The following is a 24333-nucleotide window of genomic DNA, read 5'->3' on the forward strand; positions in this document are numbered from 1 at the left end:
TCACCCCCCCCCCAAGGTCCCCTCTCTGTCCCCCTGCTCTGGGCACAGCCACCACCTCTGTCCCCTCTCTATTCCCCTGTCCTGGGCATGGCTGGCACCTGTGTCCCCTCTCCATCCCCCTGCCCCAGGCATGGCTGGCACCAGTGTCCCCTCTCTGTCCCCCTGTCCCAGGCATGGCTGGCACCAGTGTCCCCTCTCCATCCCCCTGCCCCAGGCATGGCTGGCACCAGTGTCCCCTCTCTGTCCCCCTGTCCAAGGCATGGCTGGCACCTGTGTCCCCTCTCCGTCCCCCTGCCCCAGGCATGGCTGGCACCTGTGTCCCCTCTCCGTCCCCCTGCCCCAGGCATGGCTGGCACCAGTGTCCCCTCTCTGTCCCCCTGTCCCAGGCACAGCCACCACCCACGTCCCCCTGCCCCGAGCATGGCCGGTGCCTGTGTCCCCTCTCCGTCCCCCTGCCCCGAGCGCGGCCGGTGGCACGTCCCCCCTCCGTCCCCCTTCTCCGGGCATGGCTGCCGCCTGCGTCCCCCCCCGTCCCCCTGCCCCGGCCACCGCCCCTGTCCCTGCTCGGTCCCCAGCCGCTCCGGCGTCCTCGAGGCGGGGGCTGGCGCCCGTTGGAAATCCCTGGCAATGTGATTTTGGGCGAGAGAGTACAAAAATCGCATCACCAGGAACCCCGGCGGGCGGCAGCAGGCAGGGCCGGCGCGGCGGGGGGCCGGCGGGTCCCCTCGCTGCCCGCCGGGCCGCTTCCTCGACGACTCCGCCGGCGGCAAAGCGCGGCCCCCCGGCCCGGACGCCTGGGCCCTCGGCGGAGCCGGGGCGGCTCCGGGCGCAGCGATGCCGACGGTGTCCGGCGTCCCCCGGTGCCACCTGCGGAAAGGAAGGTGACGTCAGCGGGGTCCCCCCCAGCTCTGCCCGACCCATCCGGCCTCCGTCCCCCGTGTCCCCCCCCCTCCGCCGGCAGCAGCCGTCTCGGCTCTGCGCCGGCCCTAAAAATAGCGGCGGAGCGCGCCGAGATTGGGGCCGGAAGCGGCGGCTCGGCAGGGTGGGGTCCGGCGCTGGCACCCGCCGCGGCTCCCTGCGCCCGGCGGCCCGGCCCCCGCGGGGCAACCGAGGCCCCGGGCGGGCGGAGGCGGTGGTGCGTCGGCCCGGACGCCTGGGCCCGGAGCAGGCGGCGGCGGTTTGGGCCCCGCGTCCGACTCCGGGCCGGGCGCTGCCGCTCCGGCGGCCCCTTGTAGGGCGCGAGAGGCGCCCGGTAAAAATAACCCGGCGGGGCCACGTGCAAAGGGGAGGAGGGCAGGGCCGGCCGGAGGCTCGGCCAGGACGCCTGGGCCCCCTCCGGCGCGCGGTGCCCGCGGGCAGGGCGGGAGGGACGCGGCAGGGTGTGGGCGCGCGAGGGCTGAGTCACGGCGCGGGGCCGCGCTGGCGCATGCCTCGGCCGGCTGGTGCCACGCGGAGGGGACACGTGAGCCCTCGCGGTGACAGCGCGCGGCCGCGCGTGCGAGCCGGGACGGGCGTGCAAGCCCGGAGAGCCGTGCGAGCCGGGACGGGTGTGCGAGCCAGGACAGGCGTGCAAGCCCAGAGAGCCGTGCGAGCCGGGACGGGCGTGCGAGCCGGGACGGGCGTGCAAGCCGGGACGGGCGTGCAAGCCTAGGGAGCCATGCGAGCCAGGATGGGCGTGCAAGCCGGGACGGGCGTGCAAGCCGGGACGGGCGTGCAAGCCCAGAGAGCCGTGCGAGCCGGGACGGGCGTGCAAGCCGGGACGGGTGCACAAACCCAGAGAGCCGTGCGAGCCGGGATGGGCGTGCGAGCCTGGCATGGGCATGCAAGCCCGGAGAGCTATGCGAGCCAGGACGGGTGTGCAAGCCGGGACGGGCAGGAAAGCCCAGGGAGCCATGCAAGCCGGGGCAGGCGTGCAAGCTGGGATGGGCGTGCGAGCCCAGAGAGGCAAGCAAGCTGGGATGGGCGTGCGAGCCGGGACAGGCGTGCGAGCCGGGACAGGCGTGCGAGCCGGGCTCCCCGGCACCAGCCCGGATGCCGGGACAGCTCCTCCGGCCACGGCGCGTTCCCGCGGTGTCACCGCCGCGGTGGCGCTCGCCCGGGCTGCGGAGCGAGGCGTGAGCCGGCGGGACGGGCGCTGCCGCGGGTTGCCCGTCGGGCGGCGGCGAGGAGCCGGCGCTGGCCCGGCTGCGCCCGCCTCTGCCCCCCGCCCGGCCCCGGCTCTGCTTTTCCCATCAGCCGGGAGGAAACGTCCGAGCGGGAAGTCACTTCCGCGAGCGACGTGCCGCGTGTCCCCCGAGCGTGCCAGCGCGGCCGCTGTCCCCGAATCCCCCTGCGCGCGCCTGTCCTCGGGAGCCGCGGGGAGGCGGATGGGGACGGGACGCCCTGTCCCCAAATCCCCACGTACGCGCGTGTCCCCAGCCAGGAGCCGCGGGAGGGGACCCCTGTCCCCAAATCCCCCCTGCAGGCGCGTGTGCCCGGGGCCTTGGGGACAGGGATGGGACCCCTTAATGCCACCTCTGTCCCCGCAGCCCCCGGGCACGTCCCCACGCCTGGGGCGTGCGTCCCGGGCCCCGCGGCCACCGAGGGACCCAGGCGTCCTGGGGCGGCCCGCGGCCTGGCGTCGCCGGCGCCCGCCCCGGCCTGACATCACCGTCGCTCCGGCAACAGGCGCACTTCAAAGGCAAAACGGGTGGAAAGGGCCCAAAACCGTGGGCTAAGCAGCGCGGCGGCACCGCAAGCAGCACAGCTGGCCGCCCGCGCCAACCCGCCCGGACGCCTGGGCCCCCGGCGGGTGAGGTCCCGCGCGGGGAAGAGCAGCCGGAGCAGGCGGAGACGTGCACGGAGCCAGACGGACCCCGGAGGCGGCGGCCTGGTGCCAGGGACCCCGCGGAGGCCCTGGCGCTTCCCGGGCAGGGAGGCCCCGGCTCGGCGGAGAGGGAGCGACGGCAGCGATAGGAAGCGTTGGCATGTTGGGGAGCCGGGAGCGAGCTGGAGCGTCGCGCCGGTGCCCGCGCGGGGACGGCACCGGGAGCGCAACCCCGTATCAGACCCCCGAGAACCCACCGCGGTGCTGCCTGTTCCCACTGGGAGCACAACCCCGTATCAGACCCCCGAGAACCCACCGCGGCGCTGCCTGTTCCCACCGGGAGCGCAACCCCGTATCAGACCCCCGAGAACCCACCGCGGCGCTGCCTGTTCCCACCGGGAGCACAACCCCGTATCAGACCCCCGAGAACCCACCGCGGCGCTGCCTGTTCCCACCGGGAGCACAACCCCGTATCAGACCCCCGAGAACCCACCGCGGCACTGCCTGTTCCCACTGGGAGCACAACCCCGTATCAGGCACCCGAGAACCCACCGCGGCACTGCCTGTTCCCACTGGGAGCACAACCCCGTATCAGACCCCCGAGAACCCACCGCGGCGCTGCCTGTTCCCACCGGGAGCACAACCCCGTATCAGGCACCCGAGAACCCACCGCGGCGCTGCCCCACGGGCAGACCCCTTCCCACCGGGAGCACAACCCTATATCAGACCCCGGAGAACCCACAGCGGCGCTGCCCCACGGGCAGACCCCTTCCCACCGGGAGCACAACCCTATATGAGACCCCCGAGAATCCACAGGGGCGACGGCCTCTCCCCGCCGCCGGGGCTCGCGTTCAGCAGCCTCCCCCGGCGTTTCGCTGCGCCGAGCGGCCTCCCACGCGTGGCACGAGCGCGTCGGGGCTCAGCCGGGCCTCGCCCGTGCGGCTCCCCGCGTACCGGCCTTTCCCCCCCCCCCGCCCTTGTTGCGCCCCGCGGGGCTGAGCCCGGGCCAACTCGGGACAGCGGTGGGAGGAGGGCGGCGCGGGGCCGCCCCGTCGGCGCCCGTGCGCACACGCAGCGCCGCGGGGCGGGCAGGAAAGGATGAATCACGCGCGGCGGCGCCCGCCGGGGCCGAGCACCCCCCCCCCCCGCGCGCGCCACCGCCCTCACCCAGCGGCGCCGCGGACACGCGTGTCCGGCCCACGCCCGCCGCTGCCGCGAGCTTCGCGCGCGTTTTTTCCCACGCTGGCGCGCCGCGCCGATACTCACCCGGGGCCGGGGTGGGGTCGGGCCGGGGTCGGGCCGGGACCGGGACCGGGACCAGGACCAGGACCGGGGCGGCCGCCGCCGCCGCCGCTGCCCGAGTCGCTGACTTTTCCTCCAAGCAGGGAAATGCTTTTTAAAAGCTTCGCTCCGCCCCGACAGCGCGGCGAGGGCCGCGGCGGGCGCCGAGGGAGGGGCCTGGCCCGCGCCGCGCCGCGCCCCGCTCCGCTCCGCGCCGCTCCGCACCCTTTCGCCGCCGCGCCCGGCCGCCGGCGCCCCCCCCGCCCGGCCCCGCGCGTGGGAACCCGCGGGAGCCGCGGCGTGGGAACCGCGGGACCCGCGGCGTGGGAATCGCGGGACCTGCGTGGGAACCCGCGGGAGCCGCGGCGTGGGAATCGCGGGAGCCGTAGCGTGGGAACGGCGGGAGCCGTGGCGTGGGAATCGCGGGACCTGCGGCGTGGGAATCGCGGACCTGCGTGGGAACCCGCGGGAGCCGTGGCGTGGGAATCGCGAGAGCCGCAGCGTGGGAACGGCGGGAGCCGTGGCGTGGGAATCGCGGACCTGCGTGGGCACCCGCGGGACCTGCACTGTGGGAACCGCGGGACCCGTGGCGTGGGAACCTGCAGGACGCGTGGCATGGGAACCCCCAGCCCCACGGCGTGGGCACCGCCGGCCCCACAACGTGGGAACCCCCAGCCCCATGGCGTGGACACCGCCAGCCCCACAGCGTGGGAACAGCTGACCCCACGGTGTGGGAACCGCTGGCTCCACAGCGTGCAAACCTTCATCCCCACAATGTGCAAACGCCCCGTCCACAACGTGCAAACCCTCGTCCTCACGGTGTGCGAACCCTCGTCCTTGTGATGCTCAAACACCCCGTCTCACACCGTGCAAACCCTCATCCTTCTGGTGTGCGAACCCTCGTCCTCGTGGTGTGCAAACGCCCCGTCCACAACGTGCAAACCCTCGTCCTCACGGTGTGCGAACCCTCGTCCTTGTGGTGTGCAAACACCCCATCTCACACCATGCAAACCCTCATCCTTGTGGTGTGCGAACCCTCATCCTCGTGGTGTGCAAACCCTCGTCCTCGTGGTGTGCAAACGCCCCGTCCACAACGTGCAAACCCTCGTCCTCACGGTGTGCGAACCCTCGTCCTTGTGGTGTGCAAACACCCCATCTCACACCATGCAAACCCTCATCCTTGTGGTGTGCGAACCCTCATCCTTGTGGTGTACGAACCCTCGTCCTCGTGGTGTGCAAACGCCCCGTCCACAACGTGCAAACCCTCGTCCTCACGGTGTGCGAACCCTCATCCTTGTGATGTGCAAACACCCCGTCTCACACCGTGCAAACCCTCATCCTTGTGGTGTGCGAACCCTCATCCTCGTGGTGTGCAAACCCTCGTCCTCGTGGTGTGCAAACGCCCCGTCCACAACGTGCAAACCCTCGTCCTCACGGTGTGCGAACCCTCATCCTTGTGATGTGCAAACACCCCGTCTCACACCGTGCAAACCCTCATCCTTGTGGTGTGCGAACCCTCATCCTCGTGGTGTGCAAACCCTCGTCCTTGTGGTGTGCAAACCCTCATCCCTGCGGCGTGGCAGCCTGTCCCCAGCCCGGGCGTCCTGCGTCCGCAGCGCTGGAGTCCTGAGCAAAGCCGCCAGCCCCACGCCGTGGCACCCCCCCGGCGCGGCCCCCCAGCCCCCGGCACGGGACCGCCGAGCCCCGCGAGTTGCAGGGCCCTTGGCTCCCCAGTACGGGTGTCCGGGCCCCCCAGCGCGGGCATCCGGAGCCCCGTGACATGCAAACGCCCCGTCCCCGTGCGCGGTGGCAGCCTGAGCGTCACGGCGCGGCAGAGGGAAGCACCGCGGTGCGGGACCCAGGACGGAGGTGACAGTGGGTGCATGTGCTGGGGACAGAGGTGACGGTGGGTGTGTGTCCCAGGACGGAGGTGACGGCGGGTGCACGTGACCCAGGACGGAGGCGACGGTGGGTGCGCGTGTCCCAGGACGGAGGCGACGGTGGGTGCGCGTGTCCCAGGATGGAGGAGACGGTGGGTGCATGTCCCAGGACGGAGGTGACAGCGGGTGCGTGTGCCAGGACGGAGGTGACGGCGGGGATGAGGGCGATGGCGGGGATGGAGGTGACTCCAGGAACGGGGGCGACGGTGGGTCCTGGCAGCGATGGTGCGGATGGGGGTGGTGCCGGGGCCCGGAGGTGACGGTGGGGACGGAGATGATGGCGGGGACAGGGGTTAATGGCAGGTCCCAGGGATGACGGCAGGTCCCAGAGGTGACACCGGGTCCCGGAGGTGACACCAGGTGCCAGGGGTGATGGTGGGTCCTGGAGGAGACACCGGGTCCCGGAGGTGACACTGGGTCCTGGGGATGACGGCAGGTCCCGGAGGTGACACCGGGTCCCGGAGGTGACACCAGGTGCCAGGGGTGATGGTGGGTCCTGGAGGAGACACCGGGTCCCGGAGGTGACACTGGGTCCTGGGGATGACAGTGGGTCCTGGGGATGATGGTGGATCCCGGAGGTGACACCAGGCCCCAGAGGTGACACCAGTTCCCGGGGATGATGGCAGGTCCTGGGGGTGACGGTGGGTCCTGGAGGTGATGCCAGGTCCCGGGGGTGATGCCAGGTCCCAGGGGTGACAGCGGCTGATGCCGGGTCCCGGAGGTGACGGTGGGCCCCGGGGGCGATGCCGGGCCCCGGGGGCGATGCCGGGTCCTGGGGGTGACACCGAGTCCAGGGGGTGACGGCGGGTCCCGGGGGTGACGGCAGGTCCCGGAGGTGACTGTGGGTCCTGAGGGTGATGATGGGCCCCGGGGGCGATGCCGGGTCCTGGGGGTGACACCGAGTCCAGGGGGTGATGATGGGCCCCGGGGGTGACGGCGGGTCCCGGGGGTGACGGCAGGTCCTGGGGGTGATGATGGGTCCCAGGGGTGACGGCGGGTCCTGGGGGTGACGGCGGGCCCCAGGGGTGACGGCGGGTCCCAGGGGTGATGATGGGTCCCAGGGGTGACGGCGGGTCCCGGAGGTGACTGTGGGTCCTGAGGGTGACGGTGGGCCCCGGGGGCAATGCCGGGTCCTGGGGGTGACACCGAGTCCAGGGGGTGATGATGGGCCCCAGGGGTGACGGCTGGTCCCGGGGGTGATGATGGGCCCTGGGGGTGACGGCGGGTCCCGGGGGTGACAGTGGGTCCTGGGGGTGATGATGGGCCCCGGGGGTGACGGCGGGCCCCGGGGGTGACGGCGGGTCCTGGGGGTGATGATGGGCCCCGGGGGTGACGGCGGGTCCCGGGGGTGACTGTGGGTCCTGGGGGTGATGATGGGCCCCGGGGGTGACGGCGGGTCCCGGGGGTGACGGCGGGTCCCGGGGGTGATGATGGGCCCTGGGGGTGATGATGGGTCCCAGGGGTGACTGTGGGTCCTGAGGGTGACGGTGGGCCCCGGGGGCGATGCCGGGTCCTGGGGGTGACACCGAGTCCAGGGGGTGACGGCGGGTCCCGGGGGTGATGATGGGCCCTGGGGGTGATGATGGGTCCCAGGGGTGACGGCGGGTCCTGGGGGTGACGGCGGGTCCCAGGGGTGACGGCGGGTCCTGGGGGTGATGATGGGCCCCGGGGGTGACGGCGGGTCCTGGGGGTGATGATGGGCCCCGGGGGTGATGATGGGTCCCAGGGGTGACGGCGGGTCCTGGGGGTGATGATGGGCCCTGGGGGTGATGATGGGTCCCAGGGGTGACGGCGGGCCCCGGGGGTGACGGCGGGTCCCAGGGGTGACGGCGGGCCCCGGGGGTAACGGCGGGTCGCGGGGGGGACGGCGGGCCCCTCGGGCCGGGCCGGCGGGGCGAGGGGAGCGGGGGCCGGCGGCCGGCCGGGATCTCCATGGCGATGCCGCACACACAGACATTAAACAGCGCGCGGCGGCGGAAGTCGGCGAAACCGCCGCGCGTCACTGCGGTCGTGCAGCGCCCTGCGCCCGGCCGCTCCCGCACCGCCTCCCCGGCCTCCGCCCGCCCCGGGCCGGCACGCGGGGCCCCGCAGGCGCCCGTCACCGCCGCCTCGGGCACCCCGCGGGGACACGCCAGGGCGCCCGTCACTGCTGCCTCGGGCACCCCGCGGGGACACGCCGGGGCGCCCGTCACCGCTGCCTCAGGGACCCTGCGGGGACACGCCGGGGCGCCCGTCACCGCCGCCTCGGGGACCCCACGGGGACACGCCGGGGCGCCCGTCACCGCCGCCTCGGGCACCCCGCGGGGACACGCCGGGGCGCCCGTCACCGCCGCCTCGGGGACCCCGCGGGGACACGCCGGGGCGCCCGTCACCGCCGCCTCGGGGACCCCGCGGGGACACGCCGGGGCGCCCGTCACCGCCGCCTCGGGCACCCCGCGGGGACACGCCGGGGCGCCCGTCACCGCTGCCTCGGGGACCCCACAGGCGCCCGTCACCGCCGCCTCGGGGACCCCGCGGGGACACGCCGGGGCGCCCGTCACTGCCGCCTCGGGGACCCCGCGGGGACACGCCAGGGCGCCCGTCACTGCTGCCTCGGGCACCCCGCGGGGACACGCCGGGGCGCCCGTCACCGCTGCCTCGGGGACCCCGCGGGGACACGCCAGGGCACCCGTCACCGCTGCCTCGGGCACCCCACAGGCGCCCGTCACCGCCGCCTCGGGGACCCCGCGGGGACACGCCGGGGCACCCGTCACCGCTGCCTCAGGCACCCCGCGGGGACACACCGGGGCGCCCGTCACCGCCGCCTCGGGGACCCCACAGGCGCCCGTCACTGCCGCCTCGGGGACCCCGCGGGGACACGCCAGGGCGCCCGTCACCGCTGCCTCGGGGACCCCACAGGCGCCCGTCACCGCCACCTCGGGGACCCCGCGGGGACACGCCGGGGCGCCCGTCACCGCCGCCTCGGGGACCCCGCGGGGACATGCTGGGGCGCCCGTCACCACTGCCTCGGGGACCCCACAGGCGCCCGTCACCGCCGCCTCGGGGACCCCGCGGGGACACGCCGGGGCGCCCGTCACCGCCGCCTCGGGGACCCCACGGGGACACGCCGGGGCGCCCGTCACCGCCGCCTCGGGGACCCCGCGGGGACACGCTGGGGCGCCCGTCACCGCTGCCTCGGGGACCCCACAGGCGCCCGTCACCGCTGCCTCGGGCACCCCGCGGGGTGCACCCATCACCACTGCCTTGGGCACCCTGCAGGAGCCTGTCACCCCCGCCTCGGGGACCCCGCCAGGGTGCCCGTCACCGCCGCCTCGGGGACCCCGCGGGGACACGCCGGGGCACCCATCACCACCGCCTCGGGGACCCCGCGGGATGCGCCCGTCACAGCCGCCTCGGGGACGCCGGGGACGGCGCCCGGCCGGCCGGGGGGGTTAAGGCGGTGGCCTGGGCGCTGGATCCGGCCGCGCTGCCGTCACCGTCACCGCCGTCGCCCTGGAGACGCTTGGAAATCCCGAAGTGCAAACGCTGCCGGGAGGTTTGGGGCTTCCTCGGGGCGCAGCCGCAGCCGGGCAGGAGCAGCGGCGGCCGCGGCCCCGCGCTGCACCCGCGCTGCACCCGCGCTGCACCCGCGCTGCCCAGCCCGCAGCGCAGCGCTGCCCGGCCACGAGCAGCCTGCTCCCGCGCACTGCAGCGCGCTCACTGCAACGCACACTGCAACGCACACAGTGCAGTGCACACGCTGCACGGACACAAGCACGCTGCATGGACTCACTGCGACGCACCCGTGCACTGCAATGCACCCGCACTGCAACACACGCGCACACTGCAATGCGTGCACACTGCAATGCACGCGCACACTGCAATGCGTGCACACTGCAACGCGCGCGCACACTGCAATGCGCGCACACACTGCAATGCACTCACACTGCAACACCAACACATTGCAGCGCGCGCACTGCAATGCATGAGCACACTGCAATGCACACTCTGTAATGCACGCACACATTGCTATGCACGCACACTGCAACACACACTGCAACTTGCACACACTGCAACGCACGCCCACACTGCAACGCGCGCGCACTGCAACGTACACCGTGTGACGTGCACCCACTGCACGCAGGCAGGCTCACTGCACGCCCGCTGCGACGCACACCCTGCAGCGCCCGCACGTGTCCCGGCCGGCCGCTGCCTCCCTCACCCACCACCACGGGTCCCATCCTGCCCGGGGCCGGGGCGCGGGGACACGGGCGGCCCCCGTTCCTGCCGCCGGCGTCAGCCCCGGGCACGCGCTCTGGGCACCCGCCGCCAACCCCGAGCGTGGGCAGGCATCCGCCGGCGCCCGCCGCACCCTGTCCCAGGCTGCCAGTAGCACCCGGCGCCAGCACTCACCTCCTGGCGCCAGCACCCGGCTCGCGCCTGGGCACCCGGCTCGCGCACATGCGCCTGGATCCCGGCACGGGCACCCAGCTTGTTCATGGGCAGCCAGCTCCTGGCACGGGCACCCAGCTTGTTCATGGGCACCTGGATCCCGGCACGGGCACCCAGCTTGTTCATGGGCAGCCGGCTCCTGGCACGGGCACCCAGCTTGTTCATGGGCACCTGGATCCCGGCACGGGCACCCAGCTTGTTCATGGGCAGCCAGCTCCTGGCACGGGCACCCAGCTTGTTCATGGGCACCCGGCTCCTGGCACGGGCACCCAGCTCGTGCGTGGGCACCTGGATCCCGGCACGGGCACCCAGCTCGTGCCGTGCGTGGGCACCCAGCTCCCAGCATGGGCACCCGGCATCAGCACCCAGCTGGTACCTGGGCACCCAGCTTGCGCACGTGCACCTGGATCCCAGCATGAGCACCCAGCTCCCAGCACGGACACCCAGCTCCCAGCATGTGCCCCAGTTCATGCATGGGCACCCAGCTCCCACCACGGACACCCAGCTCCCAGCATGGGCACCCAGCTCCCAGCATGTGCCCCAGTTCATGCATGGGCACCCAGCTCCCACCACGGACACCCAGCTCCCACCATGGACACCCAGCTCGGACACTCATCTCCCAGCACGGGCACCCAGTTTCCAGCATGGGCACCCAGCTCCCAGCATGGGCACCTGGCTCCCAGCATGTGCCCCAGTTCATGCATGGGCACCCAGCTCCCACCACGGACACCCAGCTCGGACACTCATCTCCCAGCACGGGCACCCAGTTTCCAGCATGGGCACCCAGCTCCCAGCATGGGCACCTGGCTCCCGGCACAGGCAGCCAGTTCGCACGTGAGCACCCAGCCTGTGGCACGGGCACCCGGCTCCCAGCTCGTGCGCATGCATCCGATTTCCAGCGCGGGCACCTGATTTCTGGTGTGGGCACCCAGCTTGTGTGTGTGCACCCGATTCCTGGCACGGGCACCCGCTTCGTGCATGTGCACCCGATTCCCGGCACGGGCACCCAGCTCCCGGCATGGGCACCCACCTCGTGCACGTGCACCCGATTCCCGGTGCGGGCACCCAGCTCCTTGCACAGGCACCTGGCTCATGCTCGTGCACCCGCTTCCCAGCATGGGCCCCCAATTCCCAGCGCAGGCACCCGATTCCCAGCACAAGCACCCGCCTTGTGCATGTGCACCCGCTTCCCAGCATGGGCACCCGATTCCCGGTGCAGGCACCCAGCTCCTGGCACGGGCACCTGGCTCATGCTCATGCACCCGATTCCCGGCACGGGCAGGCGGCTCCCGGCGCGGGCAGCTGCCCCGTGCGCGTGCGCCGGGCTCCCGCTCCGCGCGCCGCCCCACTCCCGCCCCAGCTTTTGCCGGTCTTTTTCCAGGCCGTGATTCACTGCAAACTCATCGGCGCTGCCGGCCGGGCGCCGGCTGGAAAATCCGGGCAGCGTCTTGCCGCTGCGAGTGGAAAAGGGCGGGAGGCGCGTGGGAGGCCGGCGCCCACGTGGGCAGGGGTTGGCATAGAAAAATCCAAATATTTGGGGCAGGAGGGCGGCGGGAGGCTGGGAAAAGGCGGCTTTTTCCGCCCGGGAAGCGGCGGCCGCTCCCGGCGGCGCTGCCGCCACCGAGGTGCCGGAGCGAAGCCCGGAGGAAGCGGCCGGAGGGAGCGGGTGCTGTATTCCCGGTGTCCGTGCTGGGTCCCCTGGGACCAGGCCGTTCCCCGTGTCACCCGCGCCGTGTCCCAGGCCTCGTTCCCGTGGCCCGTTCCAAGGGCACCCGTGCAGCCGGGCACCCATGCACACGGACACCCGTGCGCCTCTCCACCCGGGCACCCATGCACACGCACAGCCGTGCACCTCAACCCCTGTGCACCCATGCACACGGACAGCCATGCACCCATGTATCCATGCACATGGACAGCTGTGCACCTATGCACCCATGCACTCGGGCACCCCTGCACCCGTGCACCCGGACAGCCGTGCACCCATGCACATGGACAGCTGAGCACCTCTGCACCCATGCTCCTGGATGCCCCTGCACCCAGACAGCCGTGCACCCCTGCACCCATGCACCCAAATGCCCGTGCACCCATGCAGATGGCCAGCCGTGCCGCGCACCCAGCACCCCGCGGGGCCCCGGCTGCGGCCGGGGGGCAGAGCCGGAGGCGGCCGCGGGAAGGGCTTTTCCGGCGCTCCGGCCGCGCGGCCCCTCGCCGAGCCGCGGCCCCCCTCCTCCTGCGCGGCCTTCCCCTCCTCCTCCTGGCACGGGCACCGCCGGCTCCCGGAGAACCCCAGCGCCGGGAGCTGGGAGCTGGGCGGGGGGGGCCGAGGGGTGCCAGGGGGTGCCGGGGGGTGCCAGCGGGTGCAGGGGTCCGTGCGATGCCGGGGGGTGCTGTGGGGTGCAGGGGACCGGGGGGTGCCATGGGGGTGCCGGGGGGGTGCCGGGGGGTGCAGGGACTCGTGGGGCCGGGTCGAGGGGCGCCCGGGGCTGGGCCGAGCCGGAGCCCAGGGGGAAACGGGGTCTGGAGGCTGCCAGGGAGCAACGGGGCCTGCACAGGGGCAGCGCGGGGCGCAGGGCCGGGGAGCACCCGGAGCACCCGGAGCAGCGCAGGGTGCAGAGCTGGGGAGCACCCAGAGCACCTAGGGGAGCACCCGGAGCACCCGGAGCAGCACAGGGTGCAGAGCTGGGGAGCACAGTGGTGGCTGGCGCAGGGTGCAGGGCACAGTGTACAGGGTGCAGGGTGCAAGGCACAGGGTGCAGTGTACAGAGTGCAGGGTGCAGGGTGTGGGGTGCGAATGCAGGGCGCAGGGTGCAGGGCGCAGGGTGCCTGGTGCAGGGAGCAGGGAGCAGGGTGCAGGGAGCAGGGTGCAGGGTGCGAATGCAGGGCATGAGGTGCAGGGCAGGGGTGCAGGGTGCAGGATGCAGGGTGCAGGATGCAGGGTGCAGGATGCAGGATGCAGGGTGCAGGATGCAGGATGCAGGGTGCAGGGTGCAGGGTGCGGGGAGCAGGGTGCAGGGCGCAGGGTGCAGGGCGCAGGGTGCAGGGTGCAGGGCGCAGGGTGCAGGGTGCAGGGTGCGGGGAGCAGGGTGCAGGGTGCAGGGTGCAGGGCACAGGGTGCGGGGAGCAGGATGCAGGGCACAGGGTGCGGGGTGCAGGGTGCAGGGCGCGGGGTGCAGGGTGCAGGGCGCAGGGTGCGGGGTGCAGGATGCAGGGCGCAGGGTGCAGGGTGCAGGGCGCAGGGTGCGGGGTGCAGGGTGCAGGGCGCGGGGTGCAGGGTGCAGGGCGCAGGGTGCGGGGTGCAGGATGCAGGGCGCAGGGTGCGGGGAGCAGGATGCAGGGCACAGGGTGCGGGGAGCAGGGTGCAGGGCGCGGGGTGCCGGCGGCGGGCGCGTTGCTGGGCGACGCCGTGTTTGTTGGCGCGGGCCGGCGCGCGGCTGAGTCACGGCGCTGTGACTCACCCGGCCCAGAGGCCTCCGGGCTGGCCGGCGGCCACCCCGCGCCCGCATCCTGCACCCCGCACCCCGCGCCCGGCCCGGCCCCGCACCCCGCGCCCGCATCCTGCACCCCGCACCCTGCACCCCGTGCCCTGCACCCTGCGCCCACATCCTGCACCCTGCACCCTGCACCCCGTGCCCTGCACCCTGCGCCCACATCCTGCACCCCGCACCCTGCACCCCGCGCCCGCATCCTGCACCCTGCACCCTGCACCCCGCGCCCGGCCGGGCCCCGCACCCCGCGCCCGCATCCTGCACCCCGCACCCTGCACCCCGCGCCCGGCCGGGCCCCGCACCCCGCGCCCGCATCCTGCACCCCGCACCCTGCACCCCGCGCCCGGCCGGGCCCCACACCCCGCGCCCGCATCCTGCACCCCGCACCCTGCACCCCGCGCCCGGCCGGGCCCCACACCCCGCGCCCGCATCCTGCACCCCGCACCCTGCACCCCGTGCCCGGCCGGGCCCCGCACCCTGCGCCCGCATCCTGCACCCCGCACCCCGCGCCCGGCCCGGCCCCGCACCCCGCGCCCGCATCCTGCACCCCACACCCTGCACCCCGCACCTGCATCCTGCACCCCGCGCCCGCATCCTGCACCCCACGCCCAGCCCGGCCCCGCACCCCGCGCCCGCATCCTGCACCCCGCACCCTGCACCCTGCACCCTGCACCCCGCATCCTGCACCCCGTGCCCGCATCCTGCACCCCGCACCCTGCACCCCGCGCCTGCATCCTGCACCCTGCACCCTGCACCCCGCATCCTGCACCCCGCGCCCGCATCCTGCACCCTGCACCCTGCACCCCGCACCTGCATCCCGCACCCTGCACCCTGCACCCCGCATCCTGCACCCCGTGCCCCCATCCTGCATCCCGCATCCTGCACCCTGCACCCCGCATCCTGCACCCCGTGCCCGCATCCTGCACCCCGCACCCTGCACCCCGCGCCCGGCCCGGCCCCGCACCCCGCGCCCGCATCCTGCACCCCGCACCCGGCCCGGCCCCGCACCCCGCGCCTGTATCTTGCACCCTGCACCCCACACCTGGCCCAGCCCCACACCCTGCACCCAGCCCCAGCCCTGCACCCTGCACCCCACATCCTGCACCCCGCACTGGCCCGCACGCTGCACCCTGCATGTGCCGAGGCCGCGCCGGGGGCCAGGAGGCTTGTGGTCCCCTCTTGTGCCCTGCACCAGCGCCGCTGAGGGCTGCCTTCCCGGGCACCCATGGGTCCTCCTGAGCACCCCTGGGTGCCCTGGGCATGCATGGCCCCTCCTTGTGCACCCCTGGGTGCTCTGAGTATGCATGAGACCTCCTGAGCAGCCTTGGGTGCCCTGGGCATGCATGGCCCCCCCTTGTGCACCCCTGGGTGCCCTGGGCATGCATGGCCCACCCCTGTGCACCCCAGGTGCCCCCTGCAGCCCTCGGTGCCCCGTGCACCCCTGGGTCCCTCTGTGCACTCTTGGGATCCCCCTGCCCCACGGGTCCCCCTGAGACCCCCAGTCCCCCCCAGACCCCCCAGTGTCCCCCAGTGAACCCCCAGGTCCCCCTGAGACCCCCAGTGCCCCCCCAGGGTGCCTCCCTTGGGTGGCAGCAGCAGAAGGCCAGGGCAGGGCTGGGGGGGGGGGTGGGGCCCGAGCTGAGAACGGCCCCGCTCGTGACACCCCAGGCAGCGGCAGCGGTGGTGGGGGGGGGGCGGGAGGAGGAGGCCGCGGCAGCCCCGTGACGCACGGCGGCGGGGGTGCCGGGGACGCCGGGGCCCGCTGGCGCCCGGCCCGGCAGCACGGGGGGGGGGGGGGCGGCGGTGACTCAGGGCGCAGCAACGCGCCGTGAGTCACCGCCTGGGTGGGACGCGGCTCCCACGCGCCGCCGCCGCCACCGCACAAAGGCGCTTTGACGGCCCGCGGGGGGACCCGGCCGGGGGTCCCGGCGGGGGTCGGAGTGGGGACCCCCGGGGCTGCGGTGCTGCGACACGGCCGCGCTGCCCCCGCCGCCCGCTGCCCCCACCACCGCCGCTGCCGCCACCGCCGCCGCCCCGGCTTTGCACCGCCGGCGGCCCACGGTTTTGCACCGACGGTAGCCAATGGCTTTGCACCACCGGCGGCTCGCAGTTTTGCACCGACGGTGGCCCACGGCTTTGCACCACCGGCGGCCCACGGTTTTGCACCGACGGTAGCCAATGGCTTTGCACCACCGGCGGCTCGCAGTTTTGCACCGACGGTGGCCCACGGCTTTGCACCACCGGCGGCCCACGGTTTTGCACCGACGGTAGCCAATGGCTTTGCACCACCGGCGGCTCGCAGTTTTGCACCGACGGCGGCCCGCGGTTTGGCACTGGCGGTGGCCCATGGCTTTGCACCACCGGCGGCTCGCAGTTTTGCACCGACGGCGGCCCGCGGTTTGGCACCGACGGTGGCCCATGGCTTTGCACCACCGGCGGCTCGCAGTTTTGCACCGACGGCGGCCCGCGGTTTGGCACCGACGGTGGCCCATGGCTTTGCACCACCGGTGGCCCATGGCTTTGCACCACCGGCGGCCCGCAGGTTTGCACCACCGGCGGCCCGCAGGTTTGCACCACCGGCAGCCCACGGTTTTGCACCGCCAGCGGCCCGTGGATTCGCACCGACGGCGGCCCACGGCTTCGCACCGACGGCGGCCCACGGCTTCGCACCGCCACGGGCCCGTGCTGTTGCACGGCTGCTGGCCCACGGCTTCGCCCGCCCGGCGGCACTTTTGGGGCGCCCCGGCTGCCCCCCCCGCCGGCCCCTCGGCCCCGCACACAATAGCGGCGTTTCCGGCAGCAGAAGAAGCCCGGCTGCCACCGCCGGGGGCTTTTCGGGCCGAGGGAAGCCCCCGGCGCGGCCCCGGGAAGCCCGGCGCAGCTCGGCCTCGGGTGCTGCGCCGCCCCGTGACTCATGGGCGCGCGGGCGCCCGCCTCCCGCCACGCCTGGGTGGCGCCCGCGGCTGAGACCCGGCACGCTCGGCTCACCCCAGCGCGGTGGAAACGCCCTGGGGGGGGGTGCCCACGCCTGCTCCGTCCGGCCCGAAGTGCCGCAGATCCGCCCCAAAACTGCCCCAAATCTGCCCCGATTTGGCCCAAAGCCTGCCCGAAGCGCCCCCTCCGCCCCGAGGTGCTGCGCAGCGCCGCCCCCCGGCTGCATGATGCCCGGCACGGCCTGGAGCATGGCCCGCGCTGTGCCTCAGTTTCCCCTCTTGCAGGGAGCCAGGCCAGGCTGTGCCAGGCTGTGCTGGGCCACGTGGTGCTGTGCCGTGCCAGGCCGTGCCATGTCATGCCAGGCTGTGCCAGGCTGTGCCAGGCTGTGCCATGCCATGCTGTGCCATGCCAGGCCAGGCCAGGCTGTGCCATGCTGTGCCATGCCAGGCTGTGCCGTGCCGTGCTGTGCCATGCCAGGCCATGCCAGGCTGTGCCGTGCCAGGCCATGCCAGGCTGTGCCGTGCTGTGCCATGCCAGGCCATGCCAGACTGTGCCGTGCCAGGCCATGCCAGGCTGTGCCGTGCCGTGCTGTGCCATGCCAGGCCATGCCAGGCTGTGCCGTGCCAGGCCATGCCAGGCTGTGCCGTGCCGTGCTGTGCCATGCCAGGCTGTGCCGTGCCATGCTGTGCCGTGCCAGGCCATACCAGGCTGTGCCATGCTGTGCCATGCCAGGCCATGCCGGACTGTGCCGTGCCAGGCCATGCCAGGCTGTGCCAGGCCATGCTGTGCCGTGCCAGGCCATGCTGTGCCATACTGTGCCGTGCCAGGTAGTGCCAGGCTGTGCCATTCCAGGCCATGCAGTGCTGTGCCATGCCATGCTGTGTCAGGCTATGCCGGGCCATGCCATGCCAGGCCATGCTGGGCTGTGCCAGGCCATGCCGTGCCATGCTGTAACATGTCATGCCAGGTCATGCTGTGCCATGCCAGGCCGTACCGTGCCATGTCAGGCTGTGCCGTGCCAAGCTGTGCCAGGCCATGCCAGGCTGTGCCATGCTTTGCCATGCCATGCTGTGCCATACTGTGCCAGGCCGTGCCGTGCCGTGCCATGCCGTGCCATGCCAGGCCGTGCCATGCCAGGCCGTGCCGTGCCGTGCCGTGCCAGGCCATGCCATGCCGTGCCATGCCAGGCCGTGCCGTGCCGTGCCATGCCATGCCGTGCCGTGCTGTGCCATGCCATGCCAGGCCGTGCCATGCCAGGCCGTGCCGTGCCGTGCCAGGCCGTGCCGTGCCAGGCCGTGCCGTGCCGTGCCGTGCCGTGCCGTGCTGTGTCAGGCCGTGCCGTGCCATGCCATGCCATGCCAGGCCGTGCCATGCCAGGCCGTACCGTGCCGTGCTGTGCCAGGCCATGCCGTGCCGTGCCATGCCGTGCCGTGCCGTGCCGTGCCAGGCCGTGCCGTGCCGTGCCGTGCCGTGCCGTGCCAGGCCGTGCCGTGCCGTGCCATGCCATGCCATGCCAGGCCGTGCCATGCCAGGCCGTGCTGTGCCAGGCCGTGCCGTGCCGTGCCGTGCCATGCCATGCCAGGCCATGCCATGCCAGGCCGTGCCATGCCAGGCCGTGCCGGCCCGGGCGGGCGGTGGCAGCACAGAGCGGCTGTGCCGTGCCGGACGCCGGGGCCCGCTGTGCCGCGCGCCTGCCGCGCCGTCTGCTGGAGGCCGCCGGGCCGCCGCCGTGGGCTGCCCTGGGGGCTGCGGGGGGCCGGGAGGCGGGCAGGAGGGACCGGGACTGCAGGGGGGGGCTGGGGGGGTCTCAGGCTGCCAGGGGCATTTAGGGCTGCTGGGGGGCTCTGGAGGTGCTGGGGGGCCCGGGGGGGGGTCTGGAGGAGCCTAGAGGTGCCAAGGGGTCTGGGGGGTCTGGACTGTCCAGGGGTGCCAGGGGGGTCTGGGGGGGGTGGGGGGCGTCCGGAGGTGCTGGGGGGAGTCCGGGCTGTCCAGGGGTGCTGGGGGGGTTCAGGGGTGCCAGGGGGTCTGGATGAGGCCCAGGGGGGTCCAGGCTGTCCAGGGGTGCCCAGGGTGGGCCGGGGAGGGGTATGGGGGGCACAGGGGGGCTCAGGGGTGCTGGGGGGTACAGGGGTGCCAGGGGGGTCTGGAGGTGCCAGGGAGGGGTCTGGGGGGGTCCAGAGGTGCAGCGGGGGTCCAGGCTGTCCAGGGGTGCTGGAGGGGGGCCAGGGAAGGGTCTAGGGGGGCTCGGGGGGGTTCTGGGGTGCTGGGGGGTTCTGAGAGGGGTCCCGGGGGGGTCCAGGGATACTGTGGGAGCTGGGGAGGGGCTGGGGGTCCGGGGGGGCTGGGGAGGGGTCTGAGGGGGCCAAGGGGGGGCTCAGGGGTGCTGGGAAGGGGTCAGAGGGGCTCGGGGGGGTTCTGAGAGGGGTCCCGGGAATGCCGGGGAGGGGTCTAGGGGGGTCAAGGGGGGGATCAGGGGTGCTGGGGAGGGGTCAGGAGGGCTCGGGGGGGTTATGAGGGGGGCCCGGGGGGGTCTGGGCTGTGCAGGGGGGCGGAGGGCCCGGAAGGAGCCGGGGGGCTCCGGCAACAACATCTGCCCCCCGGGGGGGGGTCCCGGGTCCCTGGTCGCCCGGGCGGCGGCGGCGCCGAAGGGGTTAAAACTCGGCAACAAAACGGCTACAAAAATATCAGTCTGCGGCGCCGGCAGCCAATGAGCGGCGAGCTGGGCGGCAGCCAATGAGCGGCGAGCTGGGCGGCGCCGCTGGCCAATGAGAAGCGTCCGGGCTGGCGCGGGCGGCCAATGAGCGACGAGCTGGGAAGCGCGGGTGGCCAATCGCGTGGCGCTCGCTGACCTGACATGACCCCCCCCGCCGCCGCCCCCCCCCCCGCCGCCGCCGCCGCCGCCGCCCCCCCACCCGGTGCGCGCCGGCACCGGCACCGAGCCGGGACGGAGCCAGCGGCGCTATATAGAGCGGGGGCCGAGCAGGGACCCCCCCCCGACCCCCCCCGCGGGAGCTCCGTGCCTGGCTGTAAGTACCGCCCCCCCCCCGGTTTTGGGGGGTTTTCCCCGGTTTTGGGGTGCCCCCCCCTCTCCGGCTGCCCTGGGGAACGGCTCGGCTTTGGGGTCAGTGACCGGCACTGACCCCCCCCCCCATATGCTATAATGGGACCTGACACCCCCCCCTCCCCATTGCCCCGAGTGCTGGGACTGGGACCCCCCCCCAAATCCCGGGAGGGGGGCGCTGACCCCCCTTCCCCCCCCCCAAAATGGTGAGGGGTCGCTGACCCCCTTCCCCCCCCCAAAGGTGAGGGGTCGCTGACCCCCTTCCCCCCCCCCAAAATGGTGAGGGGGCGCTGACCCCCTTCCCCCCCCCAAAATGGTGAGGGGGCGCTGACCCCCTTCCCCCCCCAATGGTGAGGGGGTGCTGACCTCCTTCTCCCCCCTCCCCAAATGCCAGTGGGGTTGCTGACCCCCTTCCCCCCCCCAAAATGGTGAGGGGTCGCTGACCCCCTTCCCCCCCCCAAAATGGTGAGGGGTCGCTGACCCCCTTCCCCCCCCCAAAATGGTGAGGGGGCGCTGACCCCCTTCCCCCCCCAATGGTGAGGGGGTGCTGACCTCCTTCTCCCCCCTCCCCAAATGCCAGTGGGGTTGCTGACTCCCTTCCCCCCCCCCAAAATGGTGAGGGGTCGCTGACCCCCTTCCCCCCCCCAAAATGGTGAGGGGGCGCTGACCCCCTTCCCCCCCCAATGGTGAGGGGGCGCTGACCTCCTTCTCCCCCCTCCCCAAATGCCAGTGGGGTTGCTGACTCCCTTCCCCCCCCCCCAAATGGTGAGGGGCGCTGACCTCCTTTCCCCCCCCCCCAAAAGCCGAGATGGGTGCTGACCCCCTCCCACTCCCCCTCCAAAAGCCGACATGGGTGCTGACCACCTTCCCCTCCCCAAATGCCGGTGGGGGTGCTGACCCCCCCCCCCCCAGGGCCAACGTCCCTGTCCCACGTCCCTGTCGCCCCCCCCCCCCCGGTGCAGATTTGGGGGCCGCTCCACACAAAACGCCTATTCTGAACCGATTCCCATGGGCGTTTTGGGGGGAGAAGAGCTGGAAAAGGGCCCGGGGAGGGGGGCAGGGGGCAGGCGCGGGCACGGATATAGGGGCCTGGACGTATGGGCACGGATATACGTGTGTTTATCAGCCCGGGGGGGCTCGACGCAGCCGGTGGGAGCCGGTTTCCCGCTCCGTCCTGTTTCACTCGCTTTTTTTGCCAAGCGCAGCTGCCTTCGAAGCGAGCGCCGCGCCGAGGGCGACGTCTCCCCGCCGGCTGCGGGACGGCGCCGGGTCCCGGGGCCGGAGTTCCCGCGGCGCCGCTCGCTCGCCGGCTGGTCCCGGCGCGGCCCCGACGGCTCCGGGTCCCGGCGCCGCTCGCTCGCCGGCTGGTCCCGGCGCGGCCCCGACGGCTCCGGGTCCCGGCGCCGCTCGCTCGCCGGCTGGTCCCGGCGCGGCCCCGCACGGCTCCGGGTCCCGGCGCCGCTCGCTCGCCGGCTGGTCCCGGCGCGGCCCCGACGGCTCCGGGTCCCGGCGCCGCTCGCTCGCCGGCTGGTCCCGGCGCGGCCCCGACGGCTCCGGGTCCCGGCGCCGCTCGCTCGCCGGCTGGTCCCGGCGCGGCCCCGACGGCTCCGGGTCCCGGCGCCGCTCGCTCGCCGGCTGGTCCCGGCGCGGCCCCGACAGCTCCGGGTCCCGGCGCCGCTCGCTCGCCGGCTGGTCCCGGCGCGGCCCCGACAGCTCCGGGTCCCGGCGCCGCTCGCTCGCCGGCTGGTCCCGGCGCGGCCCCGACGGCTCCGGGTCCCGGCGCCGCTCGCTCGCCGGCTGGTCCCGGCGCGGCCCCGCACGGCTCCGGGTCCCGGCGCCGCTCGCTCGCCGGCTGGTCCCGGCGCGGCCCCGACGGCTCCGGGTCCCGGTGCCGCTCGCTCGCCGGCTGGTCCCGGCGCGGCCCCGACGGCTCCGGGTCCCGGCGCCGCTCGCTCGCCGGCTGGTCCCGGCGCGGCCCCGCACGGCTCCGGGTCCCGGCGCCGCTCGCTCGCCGGCTGGTCCCGGCGCGGCCCCGCACGGCTCCGGGTCCCGGCGCCGCTCGCTCGCCGGCTGGTCCCGGCGCGGCCCCGCACGGCTCCGGGTCCCGGCGCCGCTCGCTCGCCGGCTGGTCCCGGCGCGGCCCCGACGGCTCCGGGTCCCGGCGCCGCTCGCTCGCCGGCTGGTCCCGGCGCGGCCCCGACGGCTCCGGGTCCCGGCGCCGCTCGCTCGCCGGCTGGTCCCGGCGCGGCCCCGACGGCTCCGGGTCCCGGCGCCGCTCGCTCGCCGGCTGGTCCCGGCGCGGCCCCGACGGCTCCGGGTCCCGGTGCCGCTCGCTCGCCGGCTGGTCCCGGCGCGGCCCCGACGGCTCCGGGTCCCGGCGCCGCTCGCTCGCCGGCTGGTCCCGGCGCGGCCCCGCACGGCTCCGGGTCCCGGCGCCGCTCGCTCGCCGGCTGGTCCCGGCGCGGCCCCGCACGGCTCCGGGTCCCGGCGCCGCTCGCTCGCCGGCTGGTCCCGGCGCGGCCCCGACGGCTCCGGGTCCCGGCGCCGCTCGCTCGCCGGCTGGTCCCGGCGCGGCCCCGACGGCTCCGGGTCCCGGCGCCGCTCGCTCGCCGGCTGGTCCCGGCGCGGCCCCGACGGCTCCGGGTCCCGGCGCCGCTCGCTCGCCGGCTGGTCCCGGCGCGGCCCCGCACGGCTCCGGGTCCCGGCGCCGCTCGCTCGCCGGCTGGTCCCGGCGCGGCCCCGCACGGCTCCGGGTCCCGGCGCCGCTCGCTCGCCGGCTGGTCCCGGCGCGGCCCCGCACGGCTCCGGGTCCCGGCGCCGCTCGCTCGCCGGCTGGTCCCGGCGCGGCCCCGCACGGCTCCGGGTCCCGGCGCCGCTCGCTCGCCGGCTGGTCCCGGCGCGGCCCCGACGGCTCCGGGTCCCGGCGCCGCTCGCTCGCCGGCTGGTCCCGGCGCGGCCCCGCACGGCTCCGCTTCGGTGGTCCCTGCAGGCAGGTCACCGGCTGCAGCCGGGACGCGGCGTCTCCTCGGCTCTTCGCGCTCCGGGTCCGCTCGCTGCCGGAGGCCGGGAGCTCCCGGCTCCCGCGGGAAGGCCGCTGCCCTCGCGGGGGATTTTTGCCGTTTTTGCTCGCCGCTTCGGTTCGGCCGACTGTTCTGCTAATAACCCGGGAAGCGTCGCCGGGCGACCTTCCTCGGGCCGCGCCGTTTCTGCACCAGCTCCGCTTGCGCCGGGGGCGACTCGGGTCCCCGGTGTGAAAACGCTCCCGGGGAGCTCGGGGCAGGGTTTGCCGCTCTTGGAGCCCGCGTTCGCCTCCCGCGCCGGGAGCCGGGCTTTGCCCCCAAACGCAGCCGTGAGCCGCCGTCCTTCGAGTGGCATTTGGCGACTTTCTCCTGAATTCGGAGCAAAGGGGTAACGGCCTGGCCGGGAGCCGTGCAGCGCCTCGAGGCGAAGCAGCCCTGCTGCCGTCGCCTTTCCGTGGCCTTCGCCTGGATCCAGCGCCGCCGGAGAAGGAGGATTCGCCTCATTTTTGAAGCCTGTCTTTCCCCCTGACGCGACGCGAGGAAAAGGGGTCGGGCGCGAAGCGCAGCGGGCGGGAAAGGGCTGGTGGCCGCCATGCCCCGGGGGCGCGGGAGCCGGGGCCCGGAGGCGTTTTTGGGGAGACGGATGGAGGAAGGAAGCGGGCGGAGGGCAAGCGCGTTCCCCCAGCGCGGCCGAAGCCGGGGGGCCGCTCCGTTCGGCGGAGCAGCCTGGGAGCGTTCGGCGGGGACGCGCTTCCCCCGAACCCCACCGGCCGTTTGCTGCCGTTTCTCCCTTTTTTTGGGGGGGGGCTCCGCGGCGGACCGGCTGCTTTCGGGGTCGGGGCGCTTCCTATCGCTTCCTGATTTTTCCCGCCTCGTTTTCCAGCCCTTTTCTCCCCTCACAAGCTCTGGGCGACGTAGAAAATCGGGGGGCGTTCGGGGGCTTTTTAACCCCCCCCCCCCGACGGGGGTTTATTTTTAGCGGCGGCCTTTGGCTTCGGGGTCTGGAGCGCCGCCTCTCCGCAGGCCCCTAATTACGGCTCCTTTGAGCTTTATTTATAGCTCGGAGGTTTACCCCAAGGAACCCGCCCACTGAAACTTGCTATAAAAAGGAAAAACCAAAAAAAAAAAAGAAAGAAAGAAGGAAAAAAAAAAAAAAAAGGCCCCTTTTCGGAGGCCCACGTAGCACTTTTAAAGAGACAGATGTTTTTGCCGCTGGCTGAGCCGGCGGCGCCTTCGGGGCGCCTCTCACCCAGCGTTTCGGCATCGCGCGCCCCGGAGCGGGAGCGCGGGGGTTTGGGGAAGGTCCCGCGTCGGGGTAGAAACCTCCCATCGGCCGGCCGGTCGCGAGGGGCGGCTGCGGCGCGACGCGGGGCTG

General features: G+C 74.2%; 3 protein-coding genes across 3 annotated transcripts in view; 2 read left to right on the plus strand and 1 right to left on the minus strand.

Moving 5' to 3' along the window:
• Positions 1 to 770: 770 nt before the first annotated feature.
• LOC138063026 (proline-rich protein 2-like) lies at positions 771 to 4930 on the plus strand. Its single transcript, XM_068922698.1, has 3 exons — positions 771 to 881; positions 2668 to 3756; positions 4693 to 4930. The coding sequence occupies exons 1-3, from the start codon at positions 835 to 837 to the stop codon at positions 4928 to 4930; spliced, it is 1374 nt and encodes a 457-aa protein (XP_068778799.1). The 5' UTR covers positions 771 to 834.
• A 1390-nt stretch (positions 4931 to 6320) lies between these two features.
• LOC138063027 (collagen alpha-1(I) chain-like) lies at positions 6321 to 9260 on the minus strand. Its single transcript, XM_068922699.1, has one exon. The coding sequence runs from the start codon at positions 9258 to 9260 to the stop codon at positions 6321 to 6323; it is 2940 nt and encodes a 979-aa protein (XP_068778800.1).
• Positions 9261 to 19783: 10523 nt separating this feature from the next.
• The window catches only part of CC2D1A (coiled-coil and C2 domain containing 1A), a 41310-nt gene continuing 36760 nt past the window's right edge, over positions 19784 to 24333 (plus strand). Inside the window, exon 1 of the mRNA XM_068922712.1 lies at positions 19784 to 19903. The gene's annotated coding sequence lies outside the window, so the exon portion shown is untranslated. The remainder of the gene's footprint in view (positions 19904 to 24333) is intronic.

The sequence above is a fragment of the Struthio camelus genome, chromosome 31, assembly GCF_040807025.1.
Source record: "Struthio camelus isolate bStrCam1 chromosome 31, bStrCam1.hap1, whole genome shotgun sequence".
Classification (NCBI taxonomy): Eukaryota; Metazoa; Chordata; class Aves; order Struthioniformes; family Struthionidae; genus Struthio; species Struthio camelus.

Excerpts from the sequence above, each read along its gene's own strand:
- LOC138063026 (XM_068922698.1), top strand. The coding sequence starts at position 835 with ATGCCGACGGTGTCCGGCGTCCCCCGGTGCCACCTGCGGAAAGGAAG. Across the intron at positions 882-2,667 it reads TGCCACCTGCGGAAAGGAAG|GCGCACTTCAAAGGCAAAAC; the intron begins GTGACGTCAGCG and ends CTCCGGCAACAG. Across the intron at positions 3,757-4,692 it reads TCGCCCGTGCGGCTCCCCGC|GACGCGTGGCATGGGAACCC; the intron begins GTACCGGCCTTT and ends GGGAACCTGCAG.
- LOC138063027 (XM_068922699.1), bottom strand. The coding sequence starts at position 9,260 with ATGGGTGCACCCCGCGGGGTGCCCGAGGCAGCGGTGACGGGCGCCTGT.